The sequence below is a fragment of the Bufo gargarizans genome, chromosome 4 (assembly GCF_014858855.1).
Source record: "Bufo gargarizans isolate SCDJY-AF-19 chromosome 4, ASM1485885v1, whole genome shotgun sequence".
Lineage (NCBI taxonomy): Eukaryota > Metazoa > Chordata > Amphibia > Anura > Bufonidae > Bufo > Bufo gargarizans.
In genome coordinates this window covers 108381664-108408431 of record NC_058083.1, presented here as the reverse complement: position 1 = coordinate 108408431, position 26768 = coordinate 108381664, and the positions used below count along the sequence as shown (strand labels likewise).

Here is a 26768-nt window from a genome sequence, read left to right as displayed (position 1 = left end):
AGGTGATAAATAATACTATCGCACTGTATTTCCCGGTGCTTTCCCTTACAACGCGTCTTATTATAATTACGAAGGGAAAAAAAAGGGTTCCTGAAATAACGTCAGGAGTTCGTTCCCTTTCTACTCCCATAATAGGAAATGATGCGGACGGGCTGTTTTGCCCATATCCAACATGGCGCTGTAGGCTGGGAGCGGTCACGTGACTGGCAGGCTGGTGACGAGCTGTACGTGGAGTGTCCCGTCTAGCTGCAGAATACGGAACTCGCTGGTGGAAGCGCTGGCCGGGCATGCTGCTCTGTCACTGCTGAGGCGAGGCGTGGAGTCGTCAGGTGACGGTGCGTGGCGTCAGCCATCTTGTGTTGTTGGGCTTGTGGATTCGCTTCGGGTGAGAAGCTGTGAGAGGTACAGTCCTGTTATTAGCCGGGCGGGCGGCGGGCTCCTGGTCCTGTGGGCCGGTGGATACAGGCGGGGGGCGGCGGGTTCCCGGAAATGTCCGCGCAGGCAGCAAAAGAGTGTGGAGACATGTGCTGCCTGCCGCAAACATATGTCCCGTGTAGGGACATGTATGTGCAGCAGTGTAGAGCATGGGGGCTGCAGGAGAGGAGCTCCAGCCTAGCTTTACTTGTGATATTTGCAGCACTTTCCTCATTCTACTCTTTGAAGCCATTTTGAACCTCCTTTTGCTCCAGCCCTTCTATGTTTCCTAATACTTAGAGGGGGTTTCCATTTCTATTAGAAACTTTTTATAACTTGTCCTCCTGTATAGAAGTTGGCTTATGTCCTGTCATTAGGACTACAGTCTCCGCCACATGTAAACATTGCGCCATGTCCCCGCTGACACCTGTCTGCGCACAGCGACGACCTCTAGTCGGGTATACGGGCTGCCAGCATAGCGGCGGGGAGCATGACGCCAGGAATATTTTGGATGATTCTGGTTGGGGATATGCTGTGGATTTTCAGAGGGCAGTGAGATTTCAGCTGATCTCATCCACACGCTGTAGAAAATAAAACATCCACGCCGTCAGTGACATACGTGGCGGTCTGTACATGGCGGTTGGGTTAGGGTGTGGGTTTTCCCTGCCGTTTCCACTGTTTGCGGTGCACGGGGTAAAATCTTCACATAACACACCCAGATTCACAGAGGACAATTTCCGCTGTGTGTGGACTGACCCTATGGAGGTAATCACATGAAAAATGTAATCCCCCCCCTCCGTAGGGTCGCCACCCATCAGTGGAACAGCGTCCTGGGCCCCTCGGTCCTCCTCACCACATAGCTGCGGTGGGGAAGCAAATGAATGGAGCAGCAGATGAGCGTGCATAGTGCCGGTCCACTCAGTGTATGGTGCTGGTGCAGACAGTACAAGCTGCTTCTGTGAGCCCCGTATAAGTGAATAGAGGATACTGGGAGTTGTAGTTTCAGAACAGCCGGAGGTTGCTGATCCCTGAGATAGATCATCAGTATCAGATTGGTGGGTCCAACCTCCGGATCTACCACGATCAGCTGGTTTGAGCAGTTGCTGCACTGAAAAGTATAGAGTGTACAGAGCGGAAGCAGAAGGCCCAGTACACGTGCTGGTGACTGCAACCCATTCATTTGTATGGAAGCTGAGCCACAGTACCCTGGTACAGCCATTACACAGTGTATGGAGCGGTCTGCCTCCAGCCCTGGCACAGCTATTACACAGTATAGGGAGGGTTCTGCCTCCACCCCTGGCACAGTTATTGCACAGTATAGGGAGGGTTCTGCCTCCAGCCCTTGCACAGCTATTACACAGTATAGGGAGCGTTCTGCCTCCAGCCCTGGCATAGCTATTACACAGTATAGGGATGGTTCTGCCTCCAGCCCTGGCACAGCTATTACACAGTATAGGGAGGGTTCTGCCTCCACCCCTGGCACAGCTAGCACTCAGTATAGGGATGGTTCTGCCTCCAGCCCTGGCACAGCTAGAACACTGTATAGGGATGTTTCTGCCTCCAGCCCTGGCACAACTTGCACACTGTATAGGGATGGTTCTGCCTCCAGCCCTGGCACAGCTAGCACACTGTATAGGGATGGTTCTGCCTCCAGCCCTGGCACAGCTAGCACACTGTATAGGGATGGTAAGGCCTCCAGCCCTGGCACAGCTAGCACTCAGTATAGGGATGGTAAGGCCTCCAGCCCTGGCACAGCTATTACACAGTATAGGGAGGGTTCTGCCTCCAGCCCTGGCACAGCTAGAACACAGTATAGGGAGGGTTCTGCCTCCAGCCCTGGCACAGCTAGAACACAGTATAGGGATGGTTTTGCCTCCAGCCCTGGCACAGCTAGAACACTGTATAGCAGGGATCAGCAACCTTCGGCACTCCAGCTGTTGTGAAACTACAACTCCCAGCATGCTCCTTTCAATTCTGTAGGAGTTCCGACAACAGCCAAGCAAGTGTGCATGATGGGAGATGTAGTTTCACAACACCTGGAGTGCCGGAGGTTGCTGATCACTGCTGTATAGGGATGGTTCTGCCTCCAGCCCTGGCACAGCTAGCACACAGTATAGGGATGGTAAGGCCTCTAGCCCTGGCACAGCTAGCACTCAGTATAGGGATGGTTCTGCCTCCAGCCCTGGCACAGCTATTACACAGTATAGGGAGGGTTCTGCCTCCAGCCCTGGCACAGCTAGAACACAGTATAGGGATGGTTTTGCCTCCAGCCCTGGCACAGCTAGCACACAGTATAGGGATGGTAAGGCCTCTAGCCCTGGCACAGCTAGCACTCAGTATAGGGATGGTTCTGCCTCCAGCCCTGTCACAGCTATTACACAGTATAGGGAGGGTTCTGCCTCCACCCCTGGCACAGCTAGAACACAGTATAGGGATGGTTCTGCCTCCAGCCCTGGCACAGCTAGAACACAGTATAGGGATGGTTCTGCCTCCAGCCCTGGCACAGCTAGCACACAGTATAGGGATAGTAAGGCCTCATGCACACCACTGTATTGAATCAGTGTCCTATCCACATTTTCACGTTGCGCACACAGACCCATTAATTTCTGTGGGTACGCTGTACACTGATGTCATCTATGTGCTGTTTGCATCCGTGTCCGTTCTGCAAACTATAGGACATGTCCTCTTCTTGTCCGTATGGCAGACAACAATATTCATTTCCGGTAATGGGAGTGCAAAAAATGCGGTTTGCACATCCTTGTTTTACCGACTGCAATCCAGACATGGTCGTGTGCTTGAGGCCTAAGTGATGAACAGGGGTGCAGTCCAAAAAGGTTAAAACCGAGCCTAAAAGAGTCTGTCCAGACATACCCCCCCCCCTCCCCGCAGCCACTTTCTCAGCTGTTGGTGTTTTCTTGTTAAGGAGCCCCAGTCACAATGTTACAAGACTGAGCCTGCACTCGCGTGGATTGTTGTCTCCGCCGTGCAGCAGTTGTCAGACGAAACTGCACACTGGTTGTCAGATTGCCAACACAACCATCTGACACCCAACTACTATCTTGCACAGGCCAGATCTGACAGAAGAGTATGCCTGGCCAACCCCTTTAGGCCTCGTCCACATCTTTGTTTCTCTGACATCTATGAAAGAATCAGTCTGTTTATCCGTGAAAATGTCCGTGGATGGTCCGTGTGTTCGTTTTTGCTCTCCATGTGTCATTCATATTCCACGGATGTTGCTCAGTTGAAAATGAATTTCCAGAGCATCTCCTATCAGTCTTTAGTGAAAAACGGATGCAGCATGGACGCCATCCATGTTGTGTTGGTGATTTTCATGGAACCATAAACTATATTGGGTGTGTTTGGTGTCAACATCATGGACCAAAGTAGTTCATGTCTTTGTGATTTTTTTTCACTGACTGATGTGTGACCAGACACATTGAAATAAATAGGTGTGGAAAATGCAAACCGCACACGGCAGTGTGAATGAGGCCCAACGCTCCATTCACACGTCCGTGGAATGGGTCCACACCCATTCCGCAATATCTGGAACGCGTGCGGACCCATTCATTCTCAATGGGGCAGGAATGGATGCAGAGAGCACACAGTGTGCTGTCCTGCATCCTGCATTTCCGGAGCGTGGCCCCGATCTTCCGGTTTGCAGCTCAGGAAAAAAAATAGAACATGTCCTATTGTCTGCAATTGCGGACAAGAATAGGCATTTCTATGGGGATGTCGGCCGGGTGTATTGCAGATCCGCAATACACCACAGACGTGTGAATGGACCCTTAAAAAGGTTTTCCAGGCCTTTTTTACTGACTACCTTTCCTCAGGATAAGTCATCGGTATCTGATCGGTAGGAGTCTGACACCCGGGACCCCCGCCGATCAGCTGTTTGAGAAGGCAGCAGCTCTAGGAATAGCAGAGAAAAGGCTGTGGCGCTCACAGGAACGCAGGTGCCTTCTCAAACAGCTGATCGGCGGGGGTCCAATCAGATATTGATTACCTATCCTGAGGATATGTAGAGCGGGTGTGCCCTCTTTACAGATCTCAGCATGGTTGCGGATGAGAATAGCCCCTTCTATTGACGGAGGTGACAATAAAACAGGATGCACATGGAAGCTGTCCTTTTTTTTTATGTATCGTTTTTTGTGAAAATTTGATGTGACCCATGTGCATGAGGCCTTGGTCAGGAAAACATCTGATTTCTTCATCTCGCAAATCTCAATTTCTGAGAATATCAGCAACATTTCCATATGTGATACCCGCAGCTTCAGTACCTTACCACAGTGACTTTGTGGTTGTGAAGTGCCATGCACACCTGGCGGGCTCTGCACCCTGGCTTCCACATGTGCCTATACCCAGGGCACAATTATGGTGTGGATTTACAGGGCCTCATGCCCATGACTGTATTCAGGAACCCTACCACACAGGTCCTGGATACAGCACCTGTAGAAGGTTATGGACCCATGCCGTACCTCCATATACCTCGATCTCTGAATCTCGCTTGGATTTTTTCCATTACTTGCAATTTCAAAACCCTATCCACGTGAATTGTACTTGCTGTGGAATCTGCACCCCAAATTCGCCAAGTTTGAACTTGGCCGTAGCAGCCACCTCTGTTGTAGTAACGCTGCGGATTGTCACTGCTGCTAGATTTGTACCAAAATCCGCATTTCACACATGCAGATTTGCAGGCTGGTGTATGCTATGTGTGAACCTGACCTAAAACAGCCACTTTCTCAGCTGTTGGTGTTTTCTTAGTAAGGAGCACCAGCCACAATGTTACAAGATGGAGCGTGCACTCGCGTGGATTGTCGTCTCCACCGTGCAGCAGTTCGCCGGACCAGGTATAGATCTCAGTGGATGCATGCAAAGACTCAGGTCAGGTTCACAGATAATGTACCCCAGCCTACAAATCTGCAAAACCGAAGAGAATACGACAAGTTTGGTCCTTTTTGTGGGATGACGGTGCGGACAAAACGGATGTGGGCAGTACACAGTGTTAGCTGCCTCATTGGAATGAATCTGAACCCAAAAAATGTGCTTCTGATACTGACCACAAATACGGGCGTATACCCGGCCTTAGAGGGAGGGGGCTCTGTGTGTTCTCTGATTGCCCAGCCCCACGCCTTCTTCAAAGTAGCAGCATACTAATCTCTTGCCACAGCATTTAAAGGGCATCTGTCAGCAGATTTGTACATTGATGATGTTTTCACTGCCTGGTTCTGTCAATCAAAGTGCAGAGAGCGTGGCAGGAGCAGGGAAAGCTGAGCCTCTAGGTGTAATGACCACGCCCCCGTTGCTCCTGGAGGCTCATTTGCATATATTTCATAATTTTTCACAGCAATGTGGGCACATATGAACATGGAACCAACACAGATGTCTTCAGCTGCCAAGTGCACATGTAACAGGTCAGCCAGTGTCATGGGTACAAAACTGCTGACAGATGCCACAAGTAGCATAGACAGCAATGGTAAAGTATTGCAGTCTATATTAGCAAACGATCACATGTTCAAAATAAAAGTAAAGAAAAAAAAAAGTGAAATGTACCCCAAATTTTTTACAAATTTGGTATTGTAATTAAACTGACTCATAGAATTCAGGTCAGTTTTAGTGCATAGTGAACACTGTAGAAACAAAACACAAAAATCTATGGTGAAATCTTTTTTCCCTTCCAGTTTTACTTTACTGAATTATTTTCCTTTTTTAATACACGGTCATACAACTGAAAACACCCTTGTATTACTAAGGGATCAGAAAAGTAATGGCAAATGTTTATAGGGGTCCATTCACACGTCCGTAGTGTATTGCGGATCCGCAATACACCCGGCCGGCACCCCCATAGAAATGTCTATTCTTGTCCGCAGTTGTAGACAAGAATAGGACATGTTCTATTTTTTTTTTCCGGAGCCTCGGACCGAAAGATCGGCGGCGCGCTTGGAAATGCGGATGCTGTTCGCATCTATTCTGTCCCTGTAGAGAATGAATGGGTCCGCACAATTGCAGGCCACAATTGCAGACGTGTGAATGGAGCCTAATGGGACAGGGTTAAATCACTGAGCATCTTTTTATAGGGGTTGTCTCATTACATAAACTTCGCCCCTATCCTCCGCATAGGTCATAAGGGTCTGATTTCTGGAGCCCCCACCAATAAAGAGAACAGGGGCCTGAGCCCCCCCCATTTGTATGGAGCAGTGGTCTTGCTTGCATGTTGTTACTTCATTAAAGGGGTATTCCAGTTATAACACAGAGTAGGGAATAACTGCCGCTTGGACCCCCACTGATCATGGGAATGGGGGCCCCATACCGTGTGAAGTCCCCTGAAATGGACAGTGCTGGTTGAAAAAAAGCACTGCTGCTGCTTTATTCATTTCTATGTGAGTGCTGGAGATAGCGGAGTACAACGCTCTATCTCCAGTGCTCCTGTAGAAATGAATTTGGATAGGGGATGAAGTGTTAAAACTGGAATACCCCTTTAAGCTTTGTGGGGCTGCTAGCAGTCCCACCGAGTTGAATGGAGTAGTGAACTTGCATTGGTGTTTTATTTTTTTAAACCTTTATGTAAAACCATCTTAAAGGTGTTTTTCAGGATTAAAAAAACATGGCTGCTTTTTATATATATATATATATATATATATATATATATATATATATAACAGCTCCACGCCTGTCCACATGTTGCGTGTGGAATTGCATCTCAGCCTCATTGACCTTATTGGAGCTGAGCAGTAATGGCAGACACAACTCATGGGCTGCTTCCGGAAGAAAGAAGCCAGGTTGGTCTCTTCCTGGACAACCCCTTTAATAATAATTTCTGCAGAGATTACAAACTGGTTGTAGATATTTGCATGGTATACTTTGTATGAGTGGAGCTCCTTTATCCCGCAGCTCGTCAGTGTGGTGGGAGTCGGAGTGTCTGGGTTGTATGTTTTGTCTAAGTCAACACTTGTTATTTTGAGGGTTTAAATGGCTCCATGAACCGTGAATAGGAGAGGAAGAAATCTGCAGATAGCAATGTATAAAATGCAGACATGTAAGTGTCCATCCAGGAGCCAGGGACCATCCATTACACATTATAAGGCTGAGTCAGCGGGAACAGAGGGCGGTTTTTATTTTTCCTGATCATAAGTTGTCATTTACTACTGACACATTTTATATATTATATGGCAGTGGTGTCATTCTGTATATATATCTAACCTTCACTTTATCAGACATCACTGCAGGTCTTTGCAGGTCTGGCCTGGTCTACAGGTAATTCAGGAGTATCAGACCGGGCGGACAACTTCTGTTTGAACTTTTTAGGCCTACCCCACACAAATGAGTTGGTCAGTGATTTCCATTTAATACCAGGAGTGAAGGCTTCACAGAGATAAGGTATGATGGAAAGCTTTCCTCCTGTGTTTTTGACCCATTGCAGCTTTTTGCTCACAAGTAGGCTACATGCACACGGCCATATGTTTTGCGTCTGCAAAGAAAGCAAAAACAGATGACATCCGTATGCCATCCGTTTTTTTATTTATTGTAATTTATGCCTAAAACGGACAAGAATAAGACATGTTCTATTTATTTATTTTTTTTTGCGGGGCTATCGAACGGACATACGGACGCGGATAGCACACGGTGCGCTGTCTGCATTTTTTGCGGACCCATTGAAATAAATGAGTCTGCATCCTATCCGCAAAAAAAAAAACGGAACAGAAACAAAATACGTTCGTGTGCATAAGGGATGAGTGAGGTTTGGGTTTTATTACAATTCCAATATGGATTCCGTTACCACGGGCCATAATCGCAGAATTTTATGACGGAATGCATAATGGAATTCCTTTAAGAGGCATGCCGTCATAATAGAAGTCTTTGGATCGCATAACGGATCCGTCTGGTTCCTGTTATGCAGGAGAGGACTTAAAGGCATTCCGTCATAGAATTCCGTTATGGTCTGTGGTAACAGAATCCTTATAGGAATTGTAATAAATCCCGAACTCATCCCTACTCAAAATCACTGATGGAAATCACTGACGTGTGAACTAGGCCTTTAAGTTAATGCACATTGTGGTTACTCTGGCAGCAGAGCGCAGTTGTTGTACTGTGTGTTGCAAGGACATTGCAGAGGGAGCTTGTGATCTCCTAACACACCTAGTTTGGACAACAAAAGGCAATGGGAAGGGGGGCTCTTGCAGATGTACCGCTTTTGATCAGCAGTTACTGTAGGGATAACATGATGTTGAATGCCCTATACGGGGGAGACAGTTGCATAACCTTAGGCTACATTCACCAGCGCAAATGGCAGCTGTTGGCCGGACAAAAAAACTTTGCATGCCGTGGTCTTTGTCTGGCCGAAGCATGGCATTTATGTTGGAAATTGGACGGATCACCGTTGGACCTCATTACAGTCAATGGGGATCCAGCAGTGAAGTAGAGGATCTGGCAGGCTGCTCTGTGCCAGAACAGCTAATGGAGATGTGAACGAGGACTTTCATCTTTACTTAGAACTCAGATTCTCCTTGCCTCTTATAATTTTAGTTGCTCTTGTACCTTTTCTAACTCCAGGGCACCCCTTTGAGGCCACCAGGGTAGGAGCCAGGGCCTCTTGCCACTCTTGGTACAAGCTTCTTTGCCTCAGCCTGGGGTAGCTGGCTCTCACTAGCCACAGGCCCCCAGATGAACCTATCTGAGATTGCCAATATCCCTCCTCAACTTCTTAGTAGATGCTCCATAATGTCCACATTAGGCCTACACTAAGGAGGCTCTTATGTCTTTCCAATGATGGCCTGTCCTCAAAATAGGCCATCGTTAGCTGATCAGTGGGGTTCCATCATTGAAAGTCGGCACAGAACTACACCGCCAACATTGTAGTGGACAGTGCTTGTCACTGCAGCGCTGCTTCCTTTGAGTTCATTGGGAGCAGGACTGGAGTGACCAGCGCAGTCCACTACATTTGACAGTGGATGGAGCTACACAGAACAGCTCATTGGCTGAGGTGTGGTGTATTGGAACCCCCCTCACTGATCAGTTAGTAATGGCCTGTCATGAGGATAGACAAATCCAAAGGAAAGACAGCACTACTCCTGGATCCTAGTCGGTCAATCCACGTGGTGGCGGTGTTCGCAGCGTTAGGCCCTAGCCTTTTGGTCCCCGGATGATCATGAAATACGAAGGAAAACTGCAGCACTCAATGTCTTCAGTGTAGTTTCAGAATGTATTCACTAACTGTGCGATGTTTTGACTCCTATGAGTCTTGATAAAGTTTCTTAGGAGTTGAAACACTGCACAGTTGGTGAATAAATTCTGAGACTGCACTGAACACATTGAGTGCTGTGGTTTTCCTTCGTATTTCACTATTATGAGGATAAATGCTATTCCTATCTCAGACATTGATGACATATAACTCGGATATGTCACAAGTGTCACACAGGTGTTGGTCCCACTTCTGGGACCCGCTTCTATCTCCAGAACAAGGACCCTAAAGTTAAGGAGAGTGCACTGCGCTAACGAGGCCACCCTCCGTTCATTGTTATGGGAGTTACAGTCCCATAGTGGTGAATCGAGGTGGCCGTGCATGCGCTGTGTGCTCTCTATTCACTGCTATGGGACTTCTGAAAATAGCTGAGCGTGCTCACTGGGCTATTTTTGGAACTCCCATAGCAGTAAATGGAGGGTGGCTGCGCATGCGCTGTGTGCTCATTCTCTTCAGGGGCCCTGTTCTAGAGATAGGAGCGGGTCCCAGAGGTAGGACCTACACTAGAGAGATGCCATCAATGTCTGAGGTGAGCAAATTCCTTTTTAAAAATGAAACCGCTGGACAGCCCCTCTAATCCTGTAGTAACATGGGGCAGCCTCTTCCTGGCAGTAGTGTGATTAGAGAAGACACTGGCGTCCCTGCTTGGGTTGTAATTTGCCAGCTCCAGGTCATTGATCGGCTCTCATTACAACAGCTTTATCATGACCCGTAAATGACACAATGACCTGTTAGTAATGCAAAACAATAAATGGGTGGTGGTTGTGGGTTACTACATCTTCTACTATCATTTTATTGGAAAGTCTGTCGGATGGCAGCACACAAATCCTTAGTGTGTGTATACATAAATCTATAAAGCCGGAGCTGGCTGTAATAATAGCAGTTAAGCCGAGCCATACACATTACATAGATGGCGGCTGTCTCTCCCAGTCCTCCCATACACGTTACATAGATGCCGGCTGTCTCTCCCAGTCCTCCCATACACGTTACATAGATGCCGGCTGTCTCTCCCAGTCCTCCCATACACGTTACATAGATGCCGGCTGTCTCTCCCAGTCCTCCCATACACGTTCCATAGATGCCGGCTGTCTCTCCCAGTCCTCCCATACACGTGTTCTTTACCTGGGGAGTGGAGAAAGCAGCTATCCCATGCCGCTGGTTGTAGTCTAACTCCCAGGGACCAGAGGATCAGACATGTTAAAATAGAGCTGCCCAGTTCTCTTTTAACGTCTGCTGCTTGGGGAGAGTTAGGGTACTTTCACATTAGCGGTTTTCTTTTCTGGCACTGAGATCCGTCCTAGGGGCTCAATACCGGAAAAGAACTGATCAGTTTTATCCCCATGCATTCTGAATGGAGAGAAATCTGTTCAGGATGCATCAGGATGTCTTCAGTTCAGTCTTTTTGACTTTTTAGGACGAAGATAATACCGCAGCATGCTACAGTTTTATCTCAGGCCAAAAAACTGAAGACTTGCCATAGGAAGTCTATTAGTGCCGGATCCGGCATTCCAAATACCGGAATGCCGGATCCATCCCGAAAAAAAAAGGTGAAAAAAAAAATGCTGGATCCGTTTTGCTGGATGACACCGGAAAGACGGATCTGGCATTTCAATGCATTTTTAAGACTGATCAGTATTACAAATGTCATCAGTTAGCATACATTTTGCCGGATCACTCTGCCGCAAGTGTGAAAGTAGCCTTAGAGGTCCTGCATACACATTAGATTGTTGGCCTGCCCTGTCAAAATTGACAAGTTTGGCTCGCATACATCTAATTTACATGACCACTCACTAAAGAAAAGAGGACCCTTAAAAAAATGATACTTTATTTCTAATATAGATAAAGAGTATCCAAAACCTAAAACTAGGGCTGACTCCAGTAGGTACAAGATACAGATAAATATAAATGTACGAAATCAACAACAAACCATATCACTGTCCCAGGAAAAATAAGGGGAATGTGGACAGTTACTATAGAGGGGAGGTTACCGATATGCCAAGAGGGAGGGGGGCTATCCCTAAGGAAACCCTGGTCTATCCTTAGCTCAGGGACAACCCCTGAAGGTGGAGTCTCCCCGTGCCTGTCCTCATTTACCCTAGGTAGCCCTGCATGGTCAGACCTATTACCGATTTCCCCCGAAGTGGGTTCAACAGGGGGTATGTAAGGGTAAAATGCAGTCCAAAAACACAAGATAATTAAAGATATACACCGATACTAAACAACAATGCCAAAAAATGCAACTAGTAAAACAAGGCAAAAAGATACATCCTACCACGTGTAGTTCACCACAAACAGACGGCAGGAGATGCTACATGGAGGGATCCTCTTGTTAGTCCTGACGCCCAGGGAGTGCAGATAATGCAGCTATTTGTGTCTTGTACCTACTAGAGTCAGCCTTAGTTTTAGGTTTTGGATACTCTTTTTATCTATATTAGAAATAAAGCAGCATTTTTTAAGGGTCCTCTTTTCTTTAGTGAGTGATTTATATATTTTTTTCGGGACACCATGTCATCTTTTCTATATCACTATATACTCTCTTTTTAATGTACATGATCAGCTTAGGCTACTTTTACACTAGAGTTTTTGCAGCTCCGTCATGGCTCTGCAGAAACGCTTCCGTTACAATAATACAACCGCATGCATCCGTCATGAATGGATCCGGTTGTATTAGGTCTTCTATAGCCATGACGGATCCGTCATGAACACCATTGAAAGACAATGGAGGACGGATCCGTTCTCGATTGTGCCAGAGAAAACGGATCCGTCCCCATTGACTTACATTGTGTGCTAGGACGGATCCGCTTGGCTCCGCTTCGTCAGGCGGACAGCAAAACGTTGCAAGCAGCCTCCAGAGCGGAATGGAGACTGATCGGAGGCAAACTGATGCATTCTGAGCGGATCCTTTTCCATTCAGAATGCATTAGGGCAAAACTGATCCGTTTTGGACCGCTTGTGAGAGCCCTGAACGGATCTCAGATACTGAAAGCCAAAACGCCATAAGTAGTCTTAAAAGGGTTTTCCAAGTGTCTGTTTTTTTTGTTTGATGACCTATCATCAGTATCTGATCAGTAGGGGTCTGACACCCGGATCCCCTGCCAATCAGCTATTTCAGAAGGCACTGGCATTCGCACTTCTTCCTGCTTACTAAGCACAGCACCATACATTGTATAGCGGCTTGGTATCGCAGGCTGTGCCTAGGCCACGTGACCGATGAACGTGACATCACATGGCTTATGGAACAGCTGATTGGATTGTAAGTTGGACCCTCACTTATCAGATAAAAAACTTGGAGAACCCCTTTAAAGGAGTTTTCCAGGATTAGAAAAACACGGCAGCTTTTTTTTTTTTTTTAAACTGCACCACCCCTGGTATTGCCTGGTATTGCAGCTCGGAGTCAGTGGGGCGGAGCTGCAATACTTCACTCAACCTGCGGATAGGGGTGGTGCTGTTTTTGGAAGAAAACCGCCATGTTTTCCTTATCCTGGAAAACTCCTTTAACATTCAGAACAATCTTATGATTATGAACTAGGTAATTACATCTGTGGTAATAAAACCTGTTCCATTAGTTATAACTCTCATCATTTATTATTCATTATCTGTCTCGGTCATTAGCGGTGAATACTTCTACACAATATGAACCGTTGTTGGATTGTGGGAGATAACCGACTGTACTTTGCTCTCTATGCCAGTAACATCCCAGACATAGGCAGTGATGGAACCAAATCCTAGATTGGGCCCGATGTAGGAAAAAAGGGTGTCCTTGTGACATTTTTGGGGAGGTGTGTGTTGATTTAACTCTTATTTCTCTCTGTAGTTAGTACTGTACTCACATCATCGTCTTCATCAGATAGGAACTGACTGCAGCATATCACTGTAAATGCAGTCAGTTTGGGTCAGAGGAGCCACGGTTGGTCCGGGAGATGTGGCTGACACAAGGACTGTGTTTCCTGGACCAAGTGTGGTTGTGTGAATCAGCCCTAAGACTGGTGACCAGAGTAATACTAAGCACACGACACATCTGACGTCTGTAGACTACCTCGTGGATTTCCAGCGCAGATGTGCCCCTGGACTGCTGAAGGACTCTCCCCACTTCTTTTCTGTGCATTATTTCTGAGATTAATGTTCGTGTGTATTTTTTGGTTTGTTTCCACTACGTGCACAATATTCCACACTTTTTTCCCTGGATCATATGATTGGGCTATAAAATGCCACATTCCCTTGCATTGGATGATAGTGGATTAGATGAAGATTTTGGCGCAGATTCCATGTCTAAATAATCGTCAAAACAAGCCTCAAAATAAAACACTGTTGTAGTAGCTCAATAATTTTCTTGTTTTCCCAGAATGCATTGTACTGCTGCTGTAAATCTGTACATGCATGACTGGTATAGGGGCATCCTTCACACTTCTACCCATGATGCCTCTGGGCACTTAGAATTGGGGGGGTCATCAGATGAATGCAATCTATTGCAACTTGAATCAGACAGACACTTATGTTACTGTTAGGCTAGTTCCGGATGTATTTTGTTATGTAAAATGTCTTTCAGGCTACTTTCACACTAGCATTCGGGGCTCCGCTTGTGAGCTCCGTTTAAAGGCTCTCACAAGCGGCCCCGAAGGCATCCGTCCAGCCCTAATGCATTCTGAGTGGATGCGGATCCGCTCAGAATGCATCAGTCTGGCAGCGTTTGGGCTCCGCTCAGCAGGCGGACACCCGAACGCTGCTTGCAGCGTTTGGGTGTCTGCCTGGCCGTGCGGAGGCAAACGGATCCGTCCAGACATACAATGTAAGTCAATGGGGCGGATCCGTTTGAATTTGACACAATATGGCTCAATTTTCAAACTGATCCGTCCCCCATTGACTTTCAATGTAAAGTCTGGACGGATCCGTCTGCGGCTACTTTCACACTTAGAATTTTTTTTACAATATAATGCAGACGGATCCGTTCTGAACGGATCCATCGTCTGCATTATATGAGCGGATCCGTCTCAGACGGATCCGCTCTTAACGCAAGTGGGAAAGTAGCCTCACTTTGCTGCTGCTCTAAAAGCGGTTTTCTCCCACACTCCAAAGACATACAGATTGTGAGCCCCACTGGGGATAGCTTGCTAATGTCTGTAAAGCGCTGCGGAATATAGCAGCGCTATATAAGTGCATTAAATAAATAAATAAGGGCTCATTCACACGGCCGTTGCCGTATTGAATGGGTCCGCAAATCCAGAAATGCAGAACGGAACCCAACGGAAGCACTACGGAGTGCTTCCTGGGCATCCGTTCCGTGCCTCCGCACTGCAAAAAGATAGAACTTGCTCTATCTTTTTGCAGAATGGACAGATCGCGTACTCATTTAAGTGAATAGGTCTGCGATCCGCATGCAGCGGCCCACTGAGGGTGCCCGTGCCTTGCGGACCATAATTTGCGGTCCACAGCACAGGCAGAACACGGTCGTGTGAACAAGCCCTAAAGCTGTGCATTTTCTCAGCAGAAAATCTGCAGTGTATATGACTTGTGCGGTCATACCCTAAGGCAGGCATCCTCAAACTGAGGCCCTCCGGCTGTTGTAAAACTACAACTCCCACAATGCCCTGCTGTAGGCTGATACCCTTTAGACTGTTCAGGAATGCTGGGAGTTGTAGTTTTGCAACAGCTGGAGGGCCGCAGTTTGAGAATGCCTGCCCTAAGGGCTAATTCAGATGGCTGTAATGTGGGCATATTTTATCATCTGGATTTCGTGTGTGATTCCTGACTCAACCACAACTTCAAAGACCTGAACTTACAGCATCATGTACTGTAGGCGGGGAAATGAGCCCTAACAGTTGAGCTGGGGGAGTGTTACCGAGTTTGTTATGTAATGATGATTGAAGATTTTCTCATCAACTTTATTCTTTTTTGCAGATTTTCATTCTCCTGTAAAAACAAAGGAAACAAAAAGCATTATGACAGCTGAGACTCAGACCCTGACTTTTGGCCCTGAGTGGTGAGTGCCAAGTTCAGCTATTACTAGATCATGGGAGGGGATTTACAATATAATTTATATTTTTTTTTTAACTAAGCACTAAAAAAGTGCCCTCACTTTTGTGGTTTAGACATGCACAAAGTGAGCCAACCAATAGATGGTATAAAACTAAGTGTCTGACATGTCTATCAATATGCACCAAAATTTGTCACACAGTTTGCACCCTTTCATATGCTTGGCATGTCTTTAGCCTGCTTGGCCTAAGGCCACACAAACATAAGCTGCCTGTGCTGCGGACCGCGTGTGAATCCTTTTTGTGGCGCGGACCCATTGAGTTGAATGGGTCCACAATACGATATACAGCAAAAGACAGGACATGTCCTATCTTTTGCAGTGCGGAGGCACGGACCCAAAAACCCACTGAATTGCTTCCGTGGGTTTCTGATCCGTGCCCCTGCTATGCTCCGTATCTTGCGTATTGTGTACCCATTGCGGTCCTCAATGTGGGCACGGACGGCTTCTGTTCGTGAGAAGGAGGCATACAGATGCTGTTTATATATTATCCAGGATTAGTAAATCGGCCTCAATGTGTTGTAATTGATCTAATATTAAAGGGGTTCTGCAGTTTGTTTGAACTGATGATCTATTCTCTGGATAAATCATCAGCATCTGATCGGCAAGGATCCGACACCCGGGACCCCTGCTGATCAGCTGTTTGAGAAGGCAGTGCTCCAGCAGCCCCGCGGCCTTCTCACAGTTTACCGCTGGCTCAGTGACGTCACGACTTTGTATCAACTAGCCTGGGCGGGGCTAAGCTCCATTCAAGTGAACAGAGGTAAACGGTGAGAAGGCCGCAGCGCTGCTGGAGCGCCGCTGCCTTCTCAAACAGCTAATCGGCAGGGGTACCGGCTGTCGGATCCCTGCTGATCAGATGCTGATGATCTATCCAGAGGAATAGCTCATCAGTTAAAACAAACTGCAGAACCCCTTTAAAAGTAAATTCCTGACAGATTTTTGTTTATGTAAACTTTCTTTTTATTAAAGTTTAAGAAATAACATTTCAGCAATGATACCAAAAGTGTCTAGGTGCAGATACCTACTGGATTAAGGAACTGAACTGCTGAAGCCTATTTTATATTCTACTCATTAGCAGGAACTAGAATAACATTAATAATAAAAAAAATAAAAAAATGTGGGAACTAGTCAGAATGCCACAAACCAGTAGAAGAAAGGGGACCCTCTGGCTTGTTAGTCCAAGATATCTTCTGGATCTACACGGCATCAATGGGGCATGATCGGTAAATCACTGTCACAAAATCAGGGGACTCCATAAAAGTCTATCCTGGATGCCAAGGACCAAAAATGTGAGGCGGAAGCCCACGATCATCTGCCTACCAGTTCCTCCATTCTCATGATACCAAGTAGCTCCGAAAGCCACTTGTTGATATCAGCGGTTCACTAGTCTTCCAGTGCTTACCAATCTAAATGGCAGCCAAGAAGTGTCTTAGAATGCCGTTCTTGAGCTTGGCCAAGGACCAAGACATCATAGAGAGTAAAGCAATCCAAGTGCAATAGATGGGGTTAGTAGATTCTAAAGACGAGTTTCCAGAAACACTGGATTGTAGGACAGTCCCACCATATACAGGTCCTTCTAAAAAAATTAGCATATTGTGATAAAGTTCATTATTTTCTGTAATGTACTGATAAACATTAGACTTTCATATATTTTAGATTCATTACTCACAACTGAAGTAGTTCGAGCCTTTTTTTGTTTTAATATTGATGATTTTGGCATACAGCTCATGAAAACCCAAAATTCCTATCTAAAAAAATTAGCATATCATGAAAAGGTTCTCTAAACGAGCTATTAACCTAATCATCTGAATCAACTAATTAACTCTAAACACCTAAGATTCCTGAGGCTTTTAAAAACTCCCAGCCTGGTTCATTACTCAAAACCGCAATCATGGGTAAGACTGCCGACCTGACTGCTGTCCAGAAGGCCATCATTGACACCCTCAAGCAAGAGGGTAAGACACAGAAAGAAATTTCTGAACGAATAGGCTGTTCCCAGAGTGCTGTATCAAGGCACCTCAGTGGGAAGGAAAAAGTGTGGCAGAAAACGCTGCACAACGAGAAGGTGACCGGACCCTGAGGAAGATTGTGGAGAAGGACCGATTCCAGACCTCGGGGGACCTGCGGAAGCAGTGGACTGAGTCTGGAGTAGAAACATCCAGAGCCACCGTGTACAGGCGTGTGCAGGAAATGAGCTACAGGTGCCGCATTCCCCAGGTCAAGCCACTTTTGAACCAGAAACAGCGGCAGAAGCGCCTGACCTGGGCTACAGAGAAGCAGCACTGGACTGTTGCTCAGTGGTCCAAAGTACTTTTTTCGGATGAAAGCAAATTTTGCATGTCATTCGGAAATCAAGGTGCCAGAGTCTGGAGGAAGACTGGGGAGAGGGAAATGCCAAAATGCCTGAAGTCCAGTGTCAAGTACCCACAGTCAGTGATGGTCTGGGGTGCCATGCCAGCTGCTGGTGTTGGTCCACTGTGTTTTATCAAGGGCAGGGTCAATGCAGCTAGCTATCAGGAGATTTTGGAGCACTTCATGCTTCCATCTGCTGAAAAGCTTTATGGAGATGAAGATTTCATTTTTCAGCACGACCTGGCACCTGCTCACAGTGCCAAAACCACAGGTAAATGGTTTACTGACCATGGTATTACTGTGCTCAATTGGCCTGCCAACTCTCCTGACCTGAACCCCATAGAGAATCTGTGGGATATTGGGAAGAGAAAGTTGAGAGACGCAAGACCCAACACTCTGGATGAGCTTAAGGCCGCTATCGAAGCATCCTGGGCCTCCATAACACCTCAGCAGTGCCACAGGCTGATTGCCTCCATGCCACGCCGCATTGAAGCAGTCATTTCTGCAAAAGGATTCCCGACCAAGTATTGAGTGCATAACTGAACATAATTATTTGAAGGTTGACTTTTCTGTCTTAAAAACACTTTTCTTTTATTGATCGGATTAAATTTGCTAATTTTTTGAGATAGTAATTTGGGGTTTTCATGAGCTGTATGCCAAAATCATCAATATTAAAACAATAAAAGGCTTGAACTACTTCAGTTGTGTGTAATGAATCTAAAATATATGAAAGTCTAATGTTTATCAGTACATTACAGAAAATAATGAACTTTATCACAATATGCTAATTTTTTTAGAAGGACCTGTATGAAGCATCCTATACCATGGTAACCCTGAGGCAGTAGAAATGTATGCTAAAGTCCAACAGGCTAATTATACTAGTGTGATATAACCTTCTCTTTTACTAGCGTAGCCGTAGACATTCCAGGTGCAAAGGTACAGATTTTCATGATATCTGTAGTAACAAAAGGAGTATCTTGTCTCCTAATTCTGAAAATGCAAAGCCCTTTCCTTGTGGCTGCATTCCAGAAGCAGTTATGACATAGAAGATGAGCATCGAGGTAAAGCTACATGCACACGACCGTATGTGTTTTGCGGTCCGCAAAAAAAACACGGATGACATCCGGTTCCATTGTAACAATGCCTAAAACGGACAAGAATAGGACATGTTCTATTTTTTTTGGGCGGGGCTACAGAACGGACATACGGATGCGGATAGCACACTGTGTGCTGTCCGGGTTTTTTGCGGACCCCTTGAAAATGAATGGGTCTGCATCCTATCCGCAAAAAAAGGGAACGGACACGGAAACAAACAATGTTCATGTGCATGTAGCCTAAGGCTCAGGTACGGAAGGAAGACCCTGAAAATATGTTCTTAATAAAAGAGCCCAGCTGTTGATATTCCAGCCAATTGCTTATCTGGTTTCTGTGACTGCAAAATATCCAGAATTCTCAATGCATCTCCTTCACCTGACTAAGGGTGGGTTCACGTCATATTTTTCCCATCCGTTTAAGGTGAAGCAATGTCATTAGTTCCAGGCATCAGTTTAAAGGGTTACTGTCACCAGATTTAACCCTATTAAGCTAGCTGACATTAGCGATGTGCTAATGTCAGCTAAACCTAACTAGCCTACTCCTACTTTTATCTATGCCCCCGTTACGCCAGAACGGGGCGTTGATTCTGCTCCTAGAGGCTCTGTTCGCCCACTTTTGTCACCTCCCTCCAAGTCCTGATTAACAGGGCCAGGCAGCGCTCGCATCTGTCTGCCAGCCCTGTGCTCTGGTGAAATCCGGGGAAAGACGTTCGCAGGCCGCCAGCTTCCTCACCGCGCCTGCGCCGAATACTGAACGGCCCTGTCAATCAGGACTTGGAGGGAGGCGACAGGTGTGAGAACGGAGCCTCTAGGAGCAGGAACAACGCCCCTCCCCTCTTCTAGAGGCTAATTACCATATTATAAAAGTTAGATTTCTGGAGTAATGGGGGCATAGATAAAAGTAGGAGTAAGCTAGTTAGGTTTAGCTAACATTAGCACATCTCTAATGTCAGCTAGCTTAATAGGGTTAAATCTGGTGACAGAAACCCTTTAACATATATGTTTGACACACACACATCATTTTTTCCCCATTTATCGAATATAACTAACCAATGGGGAAGTAAAAATGGTAGTGACAAACCCCCCCAAATTCAGTCTAAAACCTGGGCCCAACCAAGGGATCAACCTGATATCTACTGACAACAAAATCGACTCCATACTTTCTTGAAACCATAATGGGCCCAGCTTACGATGCGTGATAGCACTGCTGCCTCATGATCCAACTAAAGACTTTTTTACACTGTCCTAGCATCGGGCAGATATTCGCTAACGTTTGGTGGCCTTGCTTGCAGCTGCGTATACGCACTCCCACAGTCCCTGGCACCTTTTGCTATAGTGTGCAAGCATGACCACCGCTGCGTGACTTCTGGATATGAGCAGTGTATAATGTGATGAAAAAAATGAATAAATCCAGGCAATATGGACAATCACAATGCATTAGTAAGTGCCTTGTGTTAGCTTTCTCTACATGATAAATGCCATTTGCTGATGTGAGAGAATCCCTTTAATGTGTTGCGTGTGATTGGACTTTGTGTTATATTTCGAATTGTCATCATTAATGCTATTTAAAGATGTAGCAAGTCATGTGTCTTTATTTTTAGGCTTAGGGCTTTGTCCAGTGGGGGCTCTGTTATATCCCCACCCCTCTCCCCAGCATTGCCAAAGTATAAACTTGCGGACTATCGGTACGGCCGGGAAGAGATGCTAGCACTTTATATAAAGGACAATAAGGTAAGCCGGACTATGTCGTCTCTTTAGAGTTAATGTTCTGTAGATAAAAGGGAATCCTTAAAGCAATGCCATGTGTAGCAGAAAACTGGTGTACATTACACCAGAAAACTACTCCAGCAGGAGCTGTTCTGGTGCACGGACAGCAGAAGAATGGACAAATTATTAAAGGGGTTCAGCTCTGAACCCGGACATACCCAGGAAGATCCAATGCTCTCCTTTGCCCTGCGCTGAATCACGCTGGGCAAAGGCATTTTGTTGAGTTCCGGTGACGAGCCGGGCTATCCTTCGGGCTGACGTCACCGGCACTGATGGGCGGGGTTTAGTGCTGCACGAGCCTGTAAAACGGCTAGGGCAGCGCTAAAGCCCGCCCATCCGAGCCGGAGACATCACTGAACACACTGCTGGGCGTAAGCCTCCGCCCGGCAGTGTGGTATAGTAAATAAAAGAGCCCTTGCTCTGGGCAGGGCAAAGGAGAGCATCGGAGCATGCTGGGTGAAATTATGGGTATCTGGGTTCAACGCTGACAGAGGACTACCCCTCTAAGAAGTGTGCGCCACTGAATAAATTGGAGGGATCTTCCGTCAGTGTTTTTTTAGAAAGATCGCATTTGACTATTGGTGGTGCAACAGAAACACAGCTGTATGCACAATTGTGTAACAAGGTGGGGTTGGTGTACATATGGAAGTTGCATCCTTAGACCTGGTATAGAGAACAGAAACTGACCATTAACCACCTAACTGTTTTGCCCGATTCCAGCTCGGGCAGTGGGAAAATTAAAAAATGATGACTGCTAGCACACAAAGGGGGGAAAATATTATTCCTCCTTAAGGCTAAAATTAATTATGTCACTAAGAGGTTAAAAATGCAATAGTGTCCCCTGAGTTGTGCGCCAACAAGATTTGCTACAGACACGCGTTAAATATCTACAATAAAAAATACATTTTTAGGAGGGAATTTTCCAATTTTAATGTGACTGTTAGGAGGTTAATGGGGTTGGCCCATCTCATACATTGGGGGCATATCGCTAGGATATTCCCCCAATGTCTGCTAGGTGTGAGTCCCACCTCTGGAACAGAGCCCGCAAAGGAGAGCAGACAATGTGTGCGTGGCCGCCCTCCACTCATTTCTGTGGGAAGGCTGAAAATAGTGGCTATTTCAGTCAGCCCCATAGAAGTTAATGGAGTGGTGGCGGGGCTTGCATGGTGTGCTTCAAGTTAATTTCTGTGAGACTTCTGAAAATAGCCAAGCGCGCTGCTTGACTATTTTCAGCGGTCCCATAGAAATGAATGGTGACTGCACATGCGTGGTCCCTTCTCCTTCCGTTTCTGGGCTCTGTTCTAGAGAGAGGCTTTAGTCCCACCTCTTAAACCTGCTCCGATCAGACATTGGGGGAATATTCTGGTGATATGCCCCAATGTATGAGTTGAGGCAACCTCTTTAATTGAAATGTGTGTGTAGTCACTATTTTTACACACTATAAACTGTAATTACACTGTGATAAGGAAATACAAAAATAATAGAAAAATCCTGTATGGGAATTGCAGGGGTCCTTACACCCTGCCCGCCAGCTGTTTGGGAGTAGGTCCAGTACCACCAGTACACTGCTCGCACACAGCTGTGTAGTTCTGCGCCTGGTACTAGGCATAGGTCATCAGGTGGTTAATCCTGGAGGACCCCTTAAAGTATATGGAGCCATCCAGTTGGACTGATTAGGAAGCTTTGGTGTATACTAGTAAATATGCCATTTCTTCTGAAGGTGGGAATACCTAGTTTACTTCTTATATCCATGTCGACATAAGACCAGAAATATAAAATCTATAAATGTATACTTTTCCCTTTATTTGCTGAACAAAAATGGAATTATCCAGCCGCTTTTGAAGCCTGTAGCATTAACCAATTAATAAGGGGCTTTAATCCTTCTTGAGGCCATTGATGGTGCACACACATCCATTTTGTTTTCTGTTAATCTCCAGGGAGCAGTATTTAGGTCAGAGGTGCTGGATCTAATAAAACTCAGATCAGTGCTCATTGGAACACACATTACAGCCATGATTGTCTATTCTGACTCCGATGGTACTGTGAAATATGAGTGGAAAATTACTGGAGGAAAATATATTTAATCCACACCTCATACTTCTAATCCCCTTTGCTGCATAAAGGAAAAATGGCCGCACACTAGAGCCATAGGAATTTGCTTTGTCTTTTGAGACCACAGGGTCCCGCGGCTTGCATGGTCATGTCCATTTTAAAATTGGAGTATTTTTGATGCTGATATAATCTCTTTGCGTCGGATGAATATAGCCTTAGGGATACATGATGATATCTGGAAGTTAAAGGTTTATACCCATCTAAACCTTTAATGGCTGAAATCAGAATAACCCTGTTTCCGTAACTCTGCCCACCCTGGCTGCCACTTGAGAGGATCCTTAAGAGGATGAGATGGGAAAACCCTTTTAATTCCATATTGCTAGGAGAGGCCCATTCAGCCCGTCACTGCCCACTGCTCTGTGGAGCTTTACCTGTGGGGTAGAAATGTGCATGATAACCTTTTACAGTTTACGCTGATTGTTGTAGTAATCAATAACTAGAATATTTTCTGCTGTAGGTTCCTTCAGATCTTCTGGACAAAGAGTTTCTGCCTATTTTGAAAGAGGAGCCCCTACTACCTTTGGCACTTGTTCCGTTTACTGAAGAAGAGCAGGTAAGGATGACTGCTGTGTTGACCAGAAATATAGTCTTACATGGCCCAGTGGTTGGACCTTCACCAATCTGACATGCATAGCATACCTAGTATTTCTTGAGTTATCCCCCTTTAGAATGTGCCCTTTTGGGAATCACTTTCTTGGCCGAGATTGAATAACTGCAGTAAGCGCCGGCCGCGGGAGGAGGTGTTACGTAAATGGCCGAACTTTGATGTTTTTGTAACTCCCATAGCAGTGAATGGGAGCTACACAAACAATATGGACAGCAAGCTATGCTGTTTGCATTGCTCCCATTCACTGCTTTGGGAGTTATGGAGACAGCGGAGCACCAGCAGCTCAGAGGTTTCCTTAAGTCCACCCACCACTGACTGGCACTTACTAAGTCTATTCCAATCTCTGCCATGAAAGGCTGAGATGGGCCAACCCCTTTCACATATTTTCAGGAGTGACGTAATGTATTCTGTGAGACTGCCGAAAATGTTTCATTATTCTACCTCCGCAGTATATAGCTTCATGTTACATCCCTGAGTAAACCTCAGCCTGTATCCTGCTCATATTGCCTGGAGAGTATTGGGAATTTACTATAGTGCTGCTTGCTTATTGGATTTCTCCAGCTTGTTAAGAGATCTGTTCTGATAATGTCATTTTTTAGAAAATTACTGAAACTGAATAGAACACACAATTTTCAATATTTTTTGTCTTCCAACAGAGAAACTTCTCCATGTCTGTTAACAGTGCTGCTGTGCTTCGCCTTATGGGGAGGGGCACTGGTGGAGGAGGGGGAACAGTAGTAGGGGCTCCTAGAGGTCGCAGTTCCTCCAGAGGTCGAGGTAGGTTGATTTTTGAGATTTTCAAATCATATACCGCATGACTATATTTGCCTTTAACCAGACCCCGACGGCCCATAGACTATAAATGTCCTGGCAGTTGGAACTTTTTTGTGAACAGATATTTTGGACTGTCCATTCGGAGATCGCAGCTGCATGCTGGGGGCTGGGGGATTGCAAGAGCTTCCAGGTAGTGTTGAGCGAACTTGTGTATTAAGTTCGGCGTCTAAAGTTCGGGTTATCGAAGAATCGCGTTATGGATTCCACTACCACGGACCATAATAGAATTTATAATCCATAACGCGATTCTTCGATAACCCGAACTTTAGACGCCGAACTTAATACACAAGTTTGCTCCACACTACTGCCGGGTCTTCCTTCAGACCTTGATCAGCCCTGCACTGAGGCTGTACAGTGCTGTATACTGCTGTACAGCCTCTCTGTGGGCTGTATTCCACCTGTAACTGGGGCTCCTGTGTCAGCCCCAGTTACAGGAGAAATCGGCAGGAAAAAAAAATGCAATGTTAAATGTCCTCCAAAGGTCTTGTATGACCTTTATAGAGGACACAAAGTGTAAAAAAAAAAATTTAGTTTTTTGTATCCCACAATGGTACCAATGAAAATATCACCTCATCCCTAAAAAATAAGAGCCCCATCAACAGATTACTCTGAAAATGGCTGCCCAAAAACATGTTATTTTTATTTATTTTTATTGCTATTGTGTAAAACTGTAAACAAAATACATACTTGGTATTGTGCCAGATCTGTAATGACCAGCTCTGTAATCATGATCTACCCCTTAAGGTGAAAGACGTAAAAAATAAATCTATCTATCTCTCACAAAAATTTTTTATTTATTTTTGGTCACCTCTCCTCCCAAAAAAACAAGTCATCAAAAAGTCATATGTACCCCAAAATGATACCGATAAAAAGAACAGTCTGTCCTGCAAATGGCAAGCCCTCAGACATTTGCGTTGTCACAAAATGAAAAATCTTAAAGGGTTTCTGTCACCAGATTTAACCCTATTAAGCTAGCTGACATTAGCGATGTGCTAATGTCAGCTAAACCTAACTAACCTATTCCTACTTTTATCTATGCCCCTGTTACGCCAGAAATCTAACTGTTATAATATGATAATTAGCCTCTAGGAACAGGGGGGGGGGGGGCGTTGTTCCTGCTCCGTTCTCCCCCTTCTGGCCACGCCCTGCTTCACTTGATTGAAGGGGCCAGGCAGTGTTGGTGTCCTACTGCCGGCCCTGTTTTCCGTGTAAATCTCGTGCCTGCGCCATCCCGTTGATTATTCGGCGCAGTGAGTGAAGCGATGTGCTAATGTCAGCTGAACCTAATAGGGTTAAATCTATAGCAAATTTTAATATGATGTCCCTATTGCCCCAATAAAAGTTTTTCTAATATACTTTATTAATTTTGTATTTTTATTATATTTTTACTTCCCTAAAGTGCACCATTCCCTATACGCTTAAGGTTACATACACACGAACATTTGTTTCCGTGTCCGTTCTGTTTTTTTTGCGGATAGGATGCGGAACAATTAATTTCAATGGGTCCGCAAAAAATGCAGACAGCACACCGTGTGCTATCCGCATCAGTATGTCCGTTCCGTACCCCACAGAAAAAATAGAACATGTCCTATTCTTGTCCGTTTTACTCATTGTTACAATGGATCCGCAAAAAAAACCACAGATGGCATACGGGCGTGTGCATGTAGCCTAAAACTCCGTTCTCTGTACTCCGCGGACAGCTCAGCGGTGTACGGAATGTGAAATTAATGAATGGGGCTGCAGCAGCACTGTGAGTACGGGCAGGAGCGCATATTGCTGCTCCTGCCCGTACCGCCTGGAGGATTACTAACTCCTGGCATAGTGCATGGGTACATAGTACATGGGTTCCTGCTTCTGCCTGCTCCTCTAAGCTAAGAGCTGACATGCAGTTCTCAGCTTGGGGTACTTTCACACTAGTGTTGTTCTTTTCTGATATTGAAATCCGGTAAAGGGTCTCAATACCGGAAAAAAAAAACATCCGTTTTGTCCCAATGCATTCTGAATGGAAAGCAATCCGTTCAGTATGCATCAGGATGTCTTCTGTTCCGTCCCTTGTACGGTATTTGACTGGAAAAAATACAGCAGCTTGCTGCAGTATTTTTTTTTTTTTACGGCCGAAATCCCGGAACCTTTACTGCACTTGCTGGATCCGGCATTAATTTCCATTGAAATGTATTAACGCCTCCAGTACCAAGTGTTCTGTAAATTGCCGCAGCGCCGTGTCCGGTTTTCTGTTCTGCGCATGCGCAGTTCTTTCTAGCTTTGAAAAAATTTAATACTGGATCTAACGGACCCGTAAAAAAAAAAAATATACCTGTTTGC

At 45.8% G+C, this 26768-nt stretch overlaps 1 protein-coding gene across 5 annotated transcripts in view; it reads left to right on the top strand.

Annotated features, from left to right (window-relative positions):
• Positions 1-261: 261 nt before the first annotated feature.
• GIGYF2 (GRB10 interacting GYF protein 2) overlaps positions 262-26768 on the top strand; it is a 162273-nt gene continuing 135766 nt past the window's right edge. For 3 of the 5 annotated variants that reach the window (XM_044292031.1, XM_044292030.1, XM_044292027.1), the window contains exons 1-5: positions 264-402; positions 15545-15626; positions 20728-20857; positions 23463-23558; positions 24269-24389. In XM_044292031.1, the coding sequence (XP_044147966.1) occupies positions 15586-15626; positions 20728-20857; positions 23463-23558; positions 24269-24389 (388 nt within the window). In that variant the 5' untranslated portion in view covers positions 264-402; positions 15545-15585. Of the gene's footprint in view, positions 403-15544; positions 15627-20727; positions 20858-23462; positions 23559-24268; positions 24390-26768 lie in introns of all 5 variants that reach the window. The other 2 variants (XM_044292028.1, XM_044292029.1) reach the window with 2 other exon arrangements.